The following is a 16592-nucleotide window of genomic DNA, read 5'->3' on the forward strand; positions in this document are numbered from 1 at the left end:
TATATGAAAACAATTATTTTTAAAAGGCTTCAATGTTCTTTTTTATAAGATTTGTTCACAGTGGTCCAGCACACAAAGAACTAATAATGACAGAAATTATTTGTACCTGTATTTCATGAAAAAAACGTATTGTGAGGTTTACACCCTCACCAGTGACTCCAGGCAAGAGAGCAAGAGTGCTGTTTTACCTGTTTCTCAAGACTTATACCTGTATTTTTCTAGTGATTTAGTAGGTGATTTGTTTCCTTTTTGATACTGAACCATTCCTACAGATTAGTATGGGACACCATATTGCTATTCACACTATGTTTCATAAGATGTAAATCCAAAGTTTTCTCTTGTGGTTGTTAAAGGTGCTCCAGAATGTTTTCTCCATCCTCAAGTTGCAAGATGATACAGCTCCTATTTGGCCAAGCTCAGTGATGTTCCCCTTTAAAGAGAATGAGAACTTTGTGATGAACTTTGGGAAAAGCAAGTTTCTGTCTCTGTCTTTTTAACTTAATAGAGAAAGATCGGTGAGCTAGGATCCAGTTCAGCATAGTTCTTAACACCACATTAAAGATGGCCTCGGGTTGTAATACTTTGGTATTAACCCTTGAACTGTTGGAAGATAACTTTACATGTCCTAATAAATGGGGATCATGTTTTCACTGTTTGTGAACTATCTTATATTTGCAGAAAGTAAGTTTTTATTTTGTGTTATAGGGCTGATCTTTTAACTAATTTCAGAGATAAACACCCACAGTTACAGTAGGTCCATAAAAATCATTATGGTAAGAACTCAAGATGGAATGCTTTTGCATGATTTATGATGAATAAATACTGTATTAGTTCTCATTTTAACACTAGTTACATAAATTGCTATAACCATAAAGTCCTTAAAGTTATTTTAATCAGTGTTACTTAATCAAATTGGCAGTTCATTGCACTGTGTGTTTATCTTTGTCAGGGAAAAGTGCAAGTATTCCTGAAAATTCAACATTTATCTGTAGCCATTAATTTTATGTAGAAATACCTTGTATGTAACATTGATTACTGCTAGCACAAAACACTACAAAATTAGGTAAGATAGAAAGCATATTATGTTAATATTTCTTTAGATTTTATTTATTTATTTTTTCCCTGTTAACGAAACATGATGGTTCTTTCCCTTATTTTTCTCATTGTTCTCTCCCAAAGTGATCATCATGGCTTCTTCTTGCAGGAGAAGCTCAATGTCAACAGTATGGGGCATCAGGTGATAATATTTGACTTTTCTCTCATAAGAGGACTGTGGGAAACTCGAGTTAAGAAGAACAAAGAACGTCAGAGGAAAGAGAAAGAAAGATTAGAAAAAAGCTCATTAGAGAAGTAAGCCAACTTTTCTGTTATTTTTTAAATTGAAATCATTATTATTATTCATTACATTGGCATATACTGAGCAATAGCTTTTTATTTATTTAGACTGTTTTTTATTTGTGTGTATGTTTGTGTGATATTTCTTGATTTCATATCTCTTTCTCATAAAGGATTTTAGGAGAAGTATAATACATGCTATATAGTAACTATGCATGTATTTCATTTGCCCCAATTCTTTCCTATGTAGATTGTGATTTAGTGATAGTGTATTTCACTTGTCTACTGTGAAGAGAATCTGAAGAGAAAAATCATACATTTTGTACCTTTCCATTTCTTGTATGCTATATTGCTTTTTACTATGGAATTCATGAAAACATGCTCATAAAATACAGTACAGCAAAATACTTTAAATCTTATTGAGTTGACAAGAGAAGCAAGATGATTGAAATAAATGATTGAAATAAATGGACATACACAAATGTTTCTGAATAGGAGAGAAGGTAGAAAAAAACAACACACTACCGGAAGATTTTTTGTTGTTTTTCAGATATTAAAAAGACCCTTGATTATAGAGCTTATACCAGTAATCATTATTATAATATATATATACATATATCTATATATAACTTATAGTTTCTTTAAGCTATATTTTGCTTTCTTTATGTTTGCCCCTATTAGAGACAGTGAAATATTACACTGTGTTGGCAATATTAGAAATATATGATTTATCATTTTTTCCCCTCTGAGAAGAGAACAAAGCAATAAAAACCACTTTATGCTTTAAAAATAAAATGCACAGGGTTAAACAGTGCCCTCATTTAAGGGTACTAGACCTTGGTGCAACGTTTTGAAGATCTGACTCACAGATTCTCACTATCAGCACTGTTATGCTGACCTTGCAGCAGATCAGCTTGTTTAAGAGGAGATCAGGGAAATACACAGTTTGATTGCCTTTTCTGTATGTACTTTCTCTTCAAGACATTAGTAGTGACTATCTTGCTTCTCTCATCTTTACATAAATCCTATGTTAAAAAACATAATCCTAAGAAAATAAAGAAGAAGAAAAAAAAGATCTTACTTCAGATTAACAATAATAAGTTTTTTTTTGGTATGAGCTGAGGGGCAGAGAAAGTTTGCTGTTGTGAATGTTCCTGATGGTGGAAAACAGAAGTTAAGATATTTGTGATGAAATCCCATTGAATCTGATTTCTATCCTAGCTGTTATATTACAGAATCAAAGAATGGCTAAAGTTGAAAGGGACCTCAGGAGGTAATCTGGTTCAACCCCCATGCTCAAGCAAGGACACCTAGAGCAGGTGGCCAAGAACCACGAGGACCATGTCCCAGGAACTTCTGAGGATTTCCAATAAGGGAGACTCCACCACCTCTCTGTGCAACTTGTTCCAGCACTCACTCTTTTTCACAGTGAAGAAGTATTTTCTGATGTTCAAAGGGAACATTCTGTGTTTCATTTTGTGTCTACTGCCTAGTGCCCTGTCACTAGGCACCAGTGGGAAGTCTATACCTCTGTTTTCTTTACAGCCCGCCTTCAGTTATTTATGTTCGTTGCTGACATCCCCACTGAGCCTTCTTTTTTTCCAGGCTCTCTCAACATTTTTCTCATATAGATGCTCCAGTGTTTTAGCATCTTAACAGTCATTTGATGGACTGTCTCTAATAGCTCCATTTCTCTTGTACTGGGGAGCCAAGAACTGGATGTAGTACTCCAGGTGAGGCCTCACCAGCGCTGAGTAGAGGAGAAGGATTGCCTTCCTGGACCTGATGTCAACATTCCACCTAATGCAGCTCAGGATACCATTCATCTTTGTAGTGGCAAGGGTACATCGCTGTCTTCTTGACTCCTAGGTTCTTTTCTGCAAAGCTACTTTGCAGCTTGGTGGCTCCAGGATGTACTTGTGTTTGGTGGTGTTCCTCAACAAATGCAGGACTTTGTAGTACTCCTTGATTAACTTTATGAGGTTGTTGTCAGCCCGTTGTCACCCCAGTCTGTCAAGGTCCCTCTGGTGGCTGCATGGACCTCTGGAGCCTGTAGTACTTGGGCCTCCTTCTTGACCTTCATGAAGATAGTAGTGACAGTTGCTTTCCCCCACTCTTAGCGCAGTTCTCCCAATTGCCACAATCAACCACAACATTTTGAGAGTGTCTTTGCAATGACATCTGCCTACTCCCTCAACACTTTCGGATGCATCTCAACAGGACCCATGGACTTGTGTATGCCTAGTTTGCTGAAGTATTCCCAGGCCGTATCCTCTTTCACAAGGCACATCTTCCTTGATCCAACATTTCAGCCTGGTCTCTGGAGCCTGGAGTCGGGTCTTGCTGGCAAAAACTGAGGCAAAGAAAGCCTTCAGAACCTTGTTCTTTTCATTACCCTCTATAACCAGGTCTCCCATTTAATTCAACAGAAGACCCACATTTTCTCTAGTCTTCATTTTGTCACTGATGTACTTGTCAAAGCACTTCTTTTTGCCATTCCTGGCAAGATTCAATTCTATTTGGGCTTTAAGTAGTGTACAATTTGTACAATTGTGTGGCAGATAAAGCAGAAGACTTGCTACATTACCTCTGTCTGTGTCAGCTATTGGCTCACAGGGTGCCACTGCAGTCTTCATAAAAAGAGTATTATGGTTAGACATCCATGTGTGTAACTTCCAACTGCCTATGCAGCCGCCTTCAGAATTGATGAAGTCAGTCCCAATGTCAACACCCCTTGGGCATCTTTTCTTTGTCTTTTTTTTCTTTTTTTGTTCTTTTTTTTTTTGTTTTTTGTGATGCAGAAGATAAATTCTGAATTTACTGGTACAAAAGCAAACCAGAAGTGCCAGGCATGAGGAACTTCTGTATGTAAGAAGGAAAGAGGGTAACTTTTTATGCTCTGCTAATTTCAGCTCTCACATTTTTCTTCGGTAACACAGGTTAGAACTCATTGTGAGCTGTGTTTTCCATTTAGACAAAAACAACAACAAACCCACAACCATTCTCCTTTCTGTTTTCACCTATGGTTATTTATCAGTACCCTTTCAGCTAAAAGGGTAAAGCTTGATGGTTTTTCTGCTTCTTTTCCACTAATGAGGTTCAAAGTCATTCTGCTATCTTCCTGAACCAACTTGAAATTTAGGAAGGAATTTAAGATATGAAGCAGAGAAGTAAAAAGTTCCAAGAACCTTTGATGCATTCACAAATGATTTTTATTTTCTTCCTCTAGGTTGCAATTTGCATAGTCTTGTGTCTTGTTGTGTATCTTCCTGTTAACAACCAGATTCCTCTCCAGTTAATTCTACTTTTAGAGCTCCTGGGAAAAAAAAGCCTCTGAAATCATGCTTTCGTTCTGGTTGTGAGTGATCAGTATATCACTTGCTGAAATGAATGGCAAAGTTCACAGTCATTCTTATGATGTGGGCATTGCAGAATGGATAAAGCTGATACAGTAATGGTCAAAGTCATAAGAATACCAGTAATAAAATTCAAAATGCAGTTAAAAGAATAATGCTGTTTATTTTATGAGGCATGCTGTGACCTCTGGCCTTCAGTTTCTAAAGGTCATATCACAGGTTAGATGCTTTTCAATGCTTTCAAAGGTAGGGCCAAAAACATGACAATGTTTTGCTTGCTGTAAACTTGAAAGTATATATAATTGTAATTTTGATTAAATATCTAACAGAAATAATGTCTCCCTGTGGAAATATATATCATTATTTCAACGAGTTGCATATGTCACCAAATTCTGGTATCTTACTCAAGGATTAAAATCCTTGAGTAAAAAAAGGTTTGGAATTTGGCCTGCAGAGATGTTTTTATTTATTTATTTTTGTTCTTTTTTTATTAACAAACTCTAGTTTTTCTCAAAGAGGTTATAATTCACTAATGCCCTTGAGACTGCAGCTCCCCATCAGCTGTGTTACTATGAAAAATGAACTGATAATATATTGTGAAATGTAGTGTGTGTTATTTGTGGAGAAACTCCCAATTAACCTCTAGGGAACTTTGCTTGCCTTGGGGAAAAGTAATTTAGTTCATGCAAGGTCACTAAGCAGTCACGTGTAAGATATTTCTTGTTTTTGCCTAAAGATTTTCTATGACAGAAACCAACTGAATGCAAAACTTGAACTATGTTTGCATTAATGGTGAGAACTTCCAAAAATCTGGGGAATTTACAGCTTCTAGAACAGATGTTAAAACAGCTGGCTAGTGAAACCTATTTCTACAGAACAGTACACCGATAATATTGCAAGTAGCTCATATCTGTCCCTCTGAAATAGAATGATAGACTCCCAGAATAATTTGTACTAGAAGGGACCCTGAAGATCATCTAGTTCAACCTTCTCTGCCTGACCCCCCCTCCTTTCTCCCTACACCATGGGTGGGGACAACTTCCGCTAGACCAGGTTGCTCAAAGCCCCATCCAAACTGGCTTAAAGGAATGGGGCATCTCCAGGCACCTTAATCCATTGTCTCACTACTCTCATAATAAAGAATTTTTTCCTAATATCTAATTTAAACCTACCCTCTTTCAGTTTAAAACTATTAACCCTTGTTCTGTCACTACAGTCCCTGATGAAGAGTTCATTCCAAGTTTTCCTATAGGCCCTCTTGAAGTACCGGAAGGCCCCCATAAGGTCTCCCCAGAGCCTTCTCTTCTGTAGGCTAAACAGTTCCAAATCTCTCATCCTGGCTTCATAGGAGAGGGGCTCCTCAGGCACCTGCCATCAAATCATTGATACTGGTGTCAGATCACTTTGGGTGGAATTAATTCAGTCCTTTGTCTCGCCTTTGGCTTTGTTGGACTGCAGAAATACCATTAAATGGTTTAAAGGACCTCTGTTTTTGGAGTGAATATATAAATCAGCAACTGAGTATGAAAGAAAAAAAAAAGAAAATATAGAGACAAACAGTACATTGCTGTGGAAAAGTAATTTCATTTTACTTATGTTCTTTATCCCATTAAGCGATGCCAATCTAAATCCATAGGTTATAAAACACAAAATGTACAAAAAAAAGTGCACTGTTTTGTGATTATTTGTTTATGGAGGTCCATATCATGAAAGGAAATTTGTGTTAAAGCACTGTTTTGCACTGCATTGTCTAGATTCTGGCAATGGTGAACAATCATAGAATCATAGAATGGCTTTTTTGGAGGGAACTTTAAAGAATATCTAGTTACAACCCCGCTGCCAAGGGCAGGGATACCACCCATTAGATCAGGTTGCACAAGGCCTCATCCAACCTGGTCTTGAACACTTCCAGGGATGGGGCGTCCACAGTTTCTCTGAGCAGTGCCTCACCAACCTGAGTGAAGAATTTCCTTCTAAACTCTAATCTAAATCTCCCCTCATTTCTGTTTGTCCAGTCATTGTCTGCCTGAGCAAAAAGTTGCTCTCCATTTTATTTATAAAACCCCTTTAAGCATTGTAAAGCTGTAATAAGGTCACACCAGAGCCTTCTCCAGGCTGAATACCCCCAGCTCTCTCAAACTTTCTACACAGTGGAGGTGCTCCAGCCCTCTCCTCCGATTAGCTTTGTGCCCCTCCTCTGGAACTATTCTACAGATCAACATCCTTCTTGTGCTGGAGTCCCAAGAACCTGGATGCACTTCTCCAAGTGGGGCCTTACAAGGGCAGAGCAGAGGAGGTCAATCACCTACCTTAACCTGCTAGCCACTCCTCTGTTGATGCAGCCCTAACAAGTATGCACTGCTGTCTCATATCAAGCTTCTCATCCACCAGAACTCCGAAGTCTTTTTCTGCAGGGCTACTCTCAATAAATTTTTCTCCCAGTCTGTACTCCTGTCTGGGATTGCCCTGACCCAGGAGCAGCACCTTGCACTTAGTTAGACTTGTTGAACCTCATTAAGTTCATGTAGGCCCACTTCTCTGGCCTGTCCAAGTCCCTTTGAATGGCATCTCTTCCTTCTTTGTTATCAACTATACCACTCAGCCTAGTGTCATCTGCACACTTGCTAAGGGTGCACTCAATCCCACTGTCTATGATGCTGATAAAAATTATTATACAGTACTGGTCCCAGGACAGACCTCTGAGGGATACCACTTGTCACCAGCCTCCATATGGATATAAAGCTATTGACCACCTCTCCCTGAGTGCGACCTTCAAACCAATCCTTTATGAACTGAATGGTACACCCATCAAATCCATATTTAAATTTAAAGATTAGGATGTTATGTGGGACCATGTTATAGGCCTTAAAAATGTCCTAGGTAGATGACAATCATTTGTTGTCCTTTGACAACTGATGCAGTCACCCCATCCTAGAAGGCCACTATACTGGTCAGGCATGATTTGCCCTTGGTTAAGCCATGCTATTTGTCTCAGATCACCTCTTTGTCTTACATGTACCTTGACATTGCTTCCAGTAGGATCTGTTCCATGATCTTGACAGGCACAGAGGCGAGGCTCACTGGTCTGTAGTTTCCTGGGTCCTCCTTTCTACCCTTTGTGGGATGATGGGAGTGATGTTTCAATTTTTCCAGTCACCAGGAACTTCACCTGACTGCCAGGACTTTTCAAATATGATGGAGAGAGGCTTGGTGACTATATCAGCAAACTCCCTCAGGATCCTGGGATGCATGTCATCAGGCCCCATTCACTTGTACCTGCTTGGTTTCATCAGGCAGTCTTGAACCTGCTACTCACTTCCAGTGGGAGGGACTTTGCTCCCACAGCCCCCATCTACGGGTTCAGGAAAGCAAGAGATGTGGGAAGCCTGAGACTGGCAGTGAAGGCTGAGGCAAAGAAGTTGTTGAGTACCTCAGCCTTCTCCATGTCTGCTGTCACCAGTTTGCTCTTGTCATCCATCAGAGGGGAAACACTCTCCTTGGCCTTTCCTTTCTGAGCAATGTACCTACAGAATCCCTTCCTGTTGTTCTTCGCACCCCTTGCCACGCTCAGTTCTATCTGTGCCTTGGCTTTCCTGATCCCATCCCTGCACATGTGGACAGCATTTCTGTACTCTTCCCAGGCCACATGTCCCTGTTTCCACTGCCTGTGCATTTCCTTCTTGCATCTCAGTTTGACCAGCAGAACTTGCACAGCCATCCCAATTTTCTGTGCTCCATGCTTGCTTTCTTACACAGGGCTACCTCGAGTTCCTGTGCTCTGAGAAAAACATCATTAAGGAGTGGTCAGCTCTGTTCAGGTCCTTTGTCCATAAGGACAGTGTTTCAGGGGATCTCGCTCACTAGGTCTTTAAATATATTGAAGTTCACTTTTAGGAAGTTCAGGGTCCTGACTGTGCTCTTTGTCAGGCCAATATTCCTCAAGATCACAAACTCAACCAGGGCATGGTCACTGCAGCCCAGATTGCCTCCAGTCTTGACCTCTTTAATGAGCTGTTCCACACTGGTGAGCACCAAGTCCAGTAATACTTCTCTGGTTGGTTTGTCTAATACCTGGATCAGGAACTTATCCTCATTGCACTCCAGGAATTTCCTCGATTGCTTATATTCTGCAGTGTAGTTTTCCCAGCAGACATCTGGTGGGTAAAAGTCCTCCATCATGATGAGAGCACGCAAGCATGATGCTTCTTGTAGTTGAAGAAAGAATGCCTCAGCCACAGCCCCACCTTGATCAGGTGGTCTAATGTGGACTCCAACCACAAGCCGTCCTTTATTGATGTGGTTCTCAAATTTCACCCACAAGCATCTCTTGGCAATCAATCCCTTCTGTAACAGAGAGGGTAACACCGCCTCCCCTCCTTCCCTATCTATCTCTTCTGAAGAGCTTATAGCCCTCTATTCCAGTGTTCTAGTTATGTGATCTATCCCACCACATTTCCATGATAATCAGGTCATATTTGTCAAATTACACCATGGTTTCCAGCTTCTCCTGCTTGTTTCCCATGCAGCATGTGTTGGCATCAGGGGAGGTCCCAGCTGACTGACTGCTAGCAAATGTGATGCCAATCTACAAGACGGGCTGGAAGCAGGACACAGAAAGCTACAAGCCTGTCAGTTTGATCTTGGTGCTGGGGAACCTCATGGAGCAGATTATTTTGTATGCCATCACACAGCATCTACAGGGCAACCAGGCGATCAGGCCCAGTCAGCATGTGTTTATGAAAGGCAGGTCCGGCTTGACAAACCTGATCTCCTTCTATGAGAAGGTGACACATTCAGTGGATGACGAAAATTTTGTGGATGTGGTCTACTTAGACTTCAGTAAGGTTTTTGACACTGTTTCCTCCAGCATTCTCCTGGAGAAACTGGCTCCTCATGGCTTGGATGGGTGTATGCTTCATTGCGTTAAAAGCTGGCTGGGTGTCCAGGCCCACAAAGTCATGGTGAGTGGAATTAAATCCAGCTTGAGGCTCATTGTCAGTGCTCAGTACTGGGGCCGGTTCTCTTCGATATTTCTATCAATGATCTGTAAGTACAAGGGGATTGAGTGCACTTTCAATAAATTTTCAGACAACACCAAGTTAGTTGCAAGTGTTGATCTGTTTGAGGGTAGGAGGGCTCTACAGAGGGATGGATTGATGGTCTGAGACCAACTCTATTAAGTTCAACAAGGTTAAGTGCCAGGTACTGCACTTGGTGCACAACACCACCATCCAATGTTACAGGTCTGGGAAAGAGTTTCTGGAAAGCTGCCCAGCAAAAAGGTGCCTATGGGTATCGGTGAATAGCTTGCTGAATATAAGCCAGCAGTGTAGCTCAGATGGCCAAGAAGGCCAAGAGCATCCTGGCTTGTATCAGAAACAGTGTGGTCAACAGGACTAGGGAAGGGATTATCCCTATGTACTCAGCTGTTGTGAGGCTGCACTTTGAATACTGTTTTCAGTTTTGGGCCACTCACTGCAAGAAGGAGATTGAGGTGCTGGATTGTGTCCAAAGAAGGGCAACAAAGGTGGTGAAGGGTTTAGAGAACAAGTCTTATGAGGAGCAGCTGAGGGAGCTGGGATTGTTTAGCCTAGAAAAAAGAAGGCTCAGGGGAAACCTTATCACATAGTTACCTTAAAGGAGATTATAGTGAGGTGGGCATTGGTCTCTTCTCCTAAGCACCAAGTGATAAGACAAGAGGAAATTGCCTTAAATTGTGCCAGGGGAGATTTAGCTTGGGTATTAGGGAAAATTTATTCACTGAAAGGGTTATGAAGCATTGGAATATGCTGCATAGTTGAGTAACCATGCCAGGTCTTCAAATAATGTGTGGATGTAGAATTTAGACATGGTTTAATGGCGGATTTGGCAGTGTTAGGTTGGACTAGATGGTCTTTTCCAACCTAAATGATTCTATGATTCCATGATATTTTTGGAAGGACTGCAACATGTTTGTCTTCTGTATGAAAAGCAGGTAAGTTAAAAATTGAAGGCTGAGGAATTAACCATTCAAGTGTGGATATAATAGAGCTCTTTGCCCAGATTATCTATTTAAATCTTCATTGTGAAATGGCATGGATTCCTCCATTCACCAACCCGGTATACAGAAATGGTAATAGTTCAGTGTGTCTCTCCTCTAAAAGTTTCTTCTCAAGCTCTGACTAGCCAGAAATGCTTATATCACTTTTTTGAGCTATACACTTGAATGTAAGAAGTCAAAAGCAAACTTTCACTTTGCAAGCAGATAGTGACTTTTTCCCTGATGGTTTATACCTTTGTTTAATAAAACAGGTGTCTCACTCTGCCAGATTTCTGTGTTCTAACTCTATTTGTGCCTGACCTGAGATTTTATTTGTGCTGTTTATCTTTATTCTCTTTCTCAATACTCAATTCAGAAATTTTTCTAAACAAGACTAAAACTCAATCTGGGATTGCTTAGTCCCAAACACTAACTATGAGTAACCGTCTGGGAGCAGTTCTGGAGCACTAATAGCCACTTTTGTTATTTGCCTTTGCTCTTACACACTTGTGCATATATACATCACATCTAATATAGTGCACGCAAGTGGGTTGAAAGATAAAAGTTTCTGCTCAGCCACAATACTTGACAACCTACTGAAGAGCCTGCCAGAAGGACTGAAATTACATTAGTCCACCTGAAACTGAGGGAAATGTTACTCACCTGTCAGTAATATTAGTCTGGGCTGAGCTCCAGTTTAACTGTGCTGCTCTTATACAAATTCCATATGAGTGTTTAGTGATACTGCATGGCTAGTAATTCTGATTTAAACATCACTCAGGAGTACTAAACTGGTGTCACCATGTAGTGTTCTGGTGACAGTTTTCATCCTGATTTAGAGGAAATACTGTCTTCTAGTGAAACTTCATTTCTTCACTTCAGATTCTTAGCTTTTTCATCAAGGTCTCCTATACAGACTTTGAGCAGTAGGCAATTCCAGAAAGAAGAACCATCCAAATAAACCCAATTACTCTCCAGTTACTGGGATGACTCAAATTCATACTAATGTAAGCTTTTTGTTTTCCAAGATGGTCAGTCCTTTGAAGTGTGCAATCATTGAATTTGTTCAACAGTAATTTGCAATCAGGTTAATTAGATTTGTGGTTTTGTTGGAGAATCTAAAATGACAAGCAAGGAACTCCCATATTCTCAAAAGGAATCACAGAATCACAGAATTGTCTAGGTTGGGAGAGATCTCCAAGATCATCGAGTCCAACCTCTGCCCTAACAATACCAAGTCCTCCAATAAACCATATCCATAAGCTCTACATTTAAACGTCTTTTCAAGACCTCCAGGGATGGTGACTCAGCCACTTCCCTGGGCAGCCCATTCTAGTGCCTAACAACCCTTTCGGTAAAGAATTTCTTCCTAACATCCAACCTAAATCTCCCCTGGTGCAACTTCAGCCCATTCCCCCTCGTCCTGTCACTAGGCACATGGAAGAATAGACCAACCCCCATCTCCTTACATCCTCCTTTAAGGTACCTGTGGAGTGCACTAGGTCACTCCTGAGCTTCCTCTTCTCTAGGCTGAACAATCCTAGCTCCCTCAGCTGCTCCTCATAACACTTGTTCTCCAGACCCCTCACCAGCTTCATTGCCCTTCTCTTGACTTGCTCGAGCACCTTGATGTCCTTCTTGTAGTGAGGAGCCCAAAACCAAACACAGTACTTTAGTTGTGGCCTCACCAGAGCTGAGTACAGGGTGATAATCAGTTCCCTGGACCTGCTGGCCACACTGCTTCTTATACAAGCCAGGATGCTGTTGGCCTTCTTGGCCACCTGAGCACACTGCTGGCTCATATTCAGCCAACTATCAACCAATACTCCCAGGTCCTTCTCTGCTAGGCAGCTTTCCAACCACTCATTTCCCAGCCTGTAGCTCTACTTGGGGTTGTTGCGCCCCAGGAGCAGGACCTGGCACTTGGCCTTGTTGAACTTCATACAGTTGGCCTCAGCACATCAGTCCAGCCTATCCAGATCCTCCTGCAGAGCCTTCCTACCCTTGAGCAGATCTTGGGCAGAGTGACCATGAAATGGTGGAGTTCTCTATTCTTGGCAAGGCCAGGAAGGGGACCAGTAAAACCACTGTACTGGACTTTCGGAGGGCTGACTTTGTGCTGCTGAGGACACTGGTTGGTAGAGTCCCTTGGGAGGCGGTTCTGAAGGGCAGAGGAGTCCAGGAAGGCTGGGCGCTCTTCAAGAGGGAAATCTTAATGGCGCAGGAACGGTCTGTCCCCACGTGCCCAAAGACAAGCTGGCGGGGAAGAAGACCAGCCTGGCTGAACAGAGAATTGTGGCTTGATCTTAGAAGAAAAAAGAGGGTTTATAATCTTTGGAAAAGTGGGCAGGCCACTAGGGAGGACTATAAGGATATCACGAGGCTGTGCAGGGACAAAATTAGAAAAGCCAAAGCTCATCTGGAGCTCAATCTGGCTACTGCTGTTAAAGATAACAAAAAATGTTTTTATAAATACATTAACACGAAAAGGAGGACTAAGGAGAATCTCCATCCTTTACTGGATGCGGGGGTAAACTTAGTCACAAGAGATGAGGAAAAGGTGGAGGTGCTTAATGCCTTCTTCGCCTCAGTCTTTAACGGCAATACTGATTGTTCTCTGGATACCCAGTACCCTGAACTGGTGGAAGGCGATGGGGAGAGAGATGTGGCCCTCACTATCCATGAAGAAATGGTTGGTGACCTGGTACGGCACTTGGATGTGCACAAGTCGATGGGGCTGGATGGGATCCACCCAAGGGTACTGAAAGAACTGGCAGAGGTGCTGGCCAAGCCGCTTACCATCATTTATCAACAGTCCTGGCTATTGGGGGAGGTCCCAGTTGACTGGCGGCTAGCAAATGTGACGCCCATCTACAAGAAGGGCCGGAGGACTGACCCGGGGAACTATAGGCCTGTCAGTTTGACCTCAGTGCCAGGGAAGCTCATGGAGCAGATTATCTTGAGAGTCATCACGCAGCACTTGCAGGGCAAGCAGGCGATCAGGCCCAGTCAGCATGGGTTTATGAAGGGCAGGTCCTGCTTGACGAACCTGACCTCCTTCTATGACAAAGTGACGCGCTGGGTGGATGAGGGAAAGGCTGTGGATGTGGTCTACCTTGACTTCAGCAAGGCTTTTGACACCGTTTCCCACAGCATTCTCCTCAAGAAACTGGCTGCTCTTGGCTTGGACTGGCGCACGCTTCGTTGGGTTAGAAACTGGCTGGATAGCCGGGCCCAAAGAGTTGTGGTAAATGGAGTCAAATCCAGTTGGAGGCCAGTCACTACTGACGTTCCCCAGGGCTCGATGCTGGGGCCGGTCCTCTTCAATATCTTCATTGATGATCTGGATGAGGGCATTGAGTGCACCCTCAGTAAGTTTGCAGATGACACCAAGTTAGGTGCGTGTGTCGATCTGCTCGAGGGTAGGAAGGCTCTGCAGGAGGATCTGGAGAGGCTGGACCGATGGGCCGAGGTCAACTGCATGAAGTTCAACAAGGCCAAGTGCCGGGTCCTGCACCTGGGGCACAATAACCCCAAGCAGAGCTACAGGCTGGGAGATGAGTGGTTGGAGAGCTGCCAGGCAGAGAAGGACCTGGGAGTGATGGTTGATAGTCGGCTGAATATGAGCCAGCAGTGTGCTCAGGAGGCCAAGAAGGCCAACAGTATCCTGGCTTGTATAAGAAACAGTGTGGCCAGCAGGGCTAGGGAGGTGATTGTCCCCCTGTACTCGGCTCTGGTGAGGCTGCACCTTGAGTACTGTGTTCAGTTTTGGGCCCCTCGCTACAAGAAGGACATGGAGGTGCTCGAGCGAGTCCAGAGAAGGGCTACAAAGCTGGTGAGGGGCCTGGAGAACAAGTCCTACGAGGAGCGGCTGAGGGAGCTGGGCTTGTTCAGCCTGGAGAAAAGGAGGCTCAAGGGTGACCTTATCGCTCTCTACAGGTACCTCAAGGGAGGCTGTAGCGAGGTGGGGGTTGGTCTGTTCTCCCACGTGCCTAGTGACAGGACGAGGGGGAATGGGCTGAAGTTGCACCAGGGGAGATTTAGGTTGGATCTTAGGAAGAACTTTTTTACCGAAAGGGTTGTTAGACACTGGAACGGGCTGCCCAGGGAAGTGGTGGAGTCACCATCCCTGGAGGTCTTGAAAAGACGTTTAGATGTAGAGCTTAGGGATATGGTTTAGTGGGGACTGTTAGTGTTAGGTCAGAGGTTGGACGTGATGATCTTGGAGGTCTCTTCCAACCTACAAAATTCTGTGATTCTGTGATTCTGTGACACACGTACCTAACTTGGTGTTGTCTGCAAACTTGCTGAGGGTGCACTCGATCCCCTCATCCAGATCATCAATAAAGATATTAAAGAGAACTGGTCCCAGTACTGAGCCCTGGGGGACTCCACTAGTGACTGGCCTCCAGCTGGATTTTACTCCATTCACCACTGGCATACGCTTCGTTGGGCCCGCCTATCCAGCCAGTTTTTAACCCAGTGAAGTGTACATCAGTTCAAACCAAGAGCAGCCAGTTTCTTGAGGAGAATGCTGTGGGAAATGATGTCAAAAGCCTTATTGATGTATCTGTCATAAGAAATCTCCATTATGTGCTCTAAAATTTCTTTGCTGTAGGTGTGGTGAAGTAACATCTGGGGAAGAATTTGCTGAAGAAAACTTCACCAAAATGGAAATACTTAAATATTCCATCTCCCTGCTGATCCTGCTTAATATCTACTGTGCATTGTCTTGAAAGCTTAGTGAAAATCAGTGTTTTAGCTGTAGTAAGACTTTAATGGCTTGCCTACATTATGCTATAGTGAAATCCTGAAATTAAACGTTTTATTTAAGTATACTTAAATTTTATTCCTTTACTTAAATTTTATTTAAGTATACTTAAATTAAATGTTTAATTCCATGGAAAAAGCTTAACCCCATGATGCTTTTTTAATATTAATTGATCTTCACTCATGCATTAATATATACTGAAATAAAATGTTTAATTCCATGGTAGAAAATGAAGGAATTCCATGTAAATGAGAGGTTTATTAATTAAATTAAGAATTAAACTTTGCAGAGGCATAGAAAAGCTGTATGTAGAGGACTGTTGGGAATGTGAGAAAGACCAGTGATATGAAAAGCTAGGATTATTTAGAATAATTTAGAAAAAAAACTGCCAGAGCTTTCACTTCAATTTTTCCCCCTTAATGGTTCAGGTTATTTTTGTTTGTTTGTTCTGTTCCTCAGAGATTCAATTCACTAATTTCTTTTTTTTTTTTTTTCTTCCCACTTCACTTCCCACCCATTTTGCACAACAATGAGAGCTTTTATAGTTAATTAGTTATGCTCACTGGTAAACAAGTTTTGGAAAACAATGAGTAGGTGTTTTGGGCCTGTTTATTTTTCTTATAGTATATGAAAATGTTGTTTTCTAGCTTTTCCTGTTGATCTCTTGCTATTGCATTTTCTGCGCCCTACTGCACCAGTGGTCTCTGAGGTTTAAAGGTCAGATTGAAATAGGCAAGATAAACAGTAAAAATTGAATTTGCTTATGTGTAAAAGCATCTGAAAGCTCAGATGTCATCTGAGTGCTTCCAGGCTGCAGCTGGAGGGAATACCCTATGGTACTGCTGCCTAGTGCAACTGGATTCTTTGGAGTCAGTCCCTCTGTAACTAGAGGTAATAGAGGCAGTATCTTAGAGGACCACAAAAAGGACTAGGCAGATATATCTCCTTTAATCCATTTCCTTGTCTTTGCTATTTCATGTATCTTAGGAAAATATTTTGAGATGCTGTGGTTTGGTTGAGGACTCTTCCTTGACTATAGTGACTTCTTCAGTACTCCTCTAGGGACTCCCTGGACTGAAATGTGGTGGTAAACACATTTCTGATTGCCCCC

General features: G+C 42.1%; 1 protein-coding gene across 1 annotated transcript in view; it reads left to right on the forward strand.

The window, feature by feature from the left end:
* LRRC2 (leucine rich repeat containing 2) overlaps window positions 1-16592 on the forward strand; it is a 79325-nt gene that overhangs the window by 13654 nt on the left and 49079 nt on the right. Inside the window, exon 2 of the mRNA XM_035310628.1 lies at window positions 1205-1350. Coding sequence (XP_035166519.1) covers window positions 1226-1350 — 125 coding nt within the window. The 5' untranslated portion in view covers window positions 1205-1225. The remainder of the gene's footprint in view (window positions 1-1204; window positions 1351-16592) is intronic.

This window comes from Oxyura jamaicensis, chromosome Z, assembly GCF_011077185.1.
Source record: "Oxyura jamaicensis isolate SHBP4307 breed ruddy duck chromosome Z, BPBGC_Ojam_1.0, whole genome shotgun sequence".
Lineage (NCBI taxonomy): Eukaryota > Metazoa > Chordata > Aves > Anseriformes > Anatidae > Oxyura > Oxyura jamaicensis.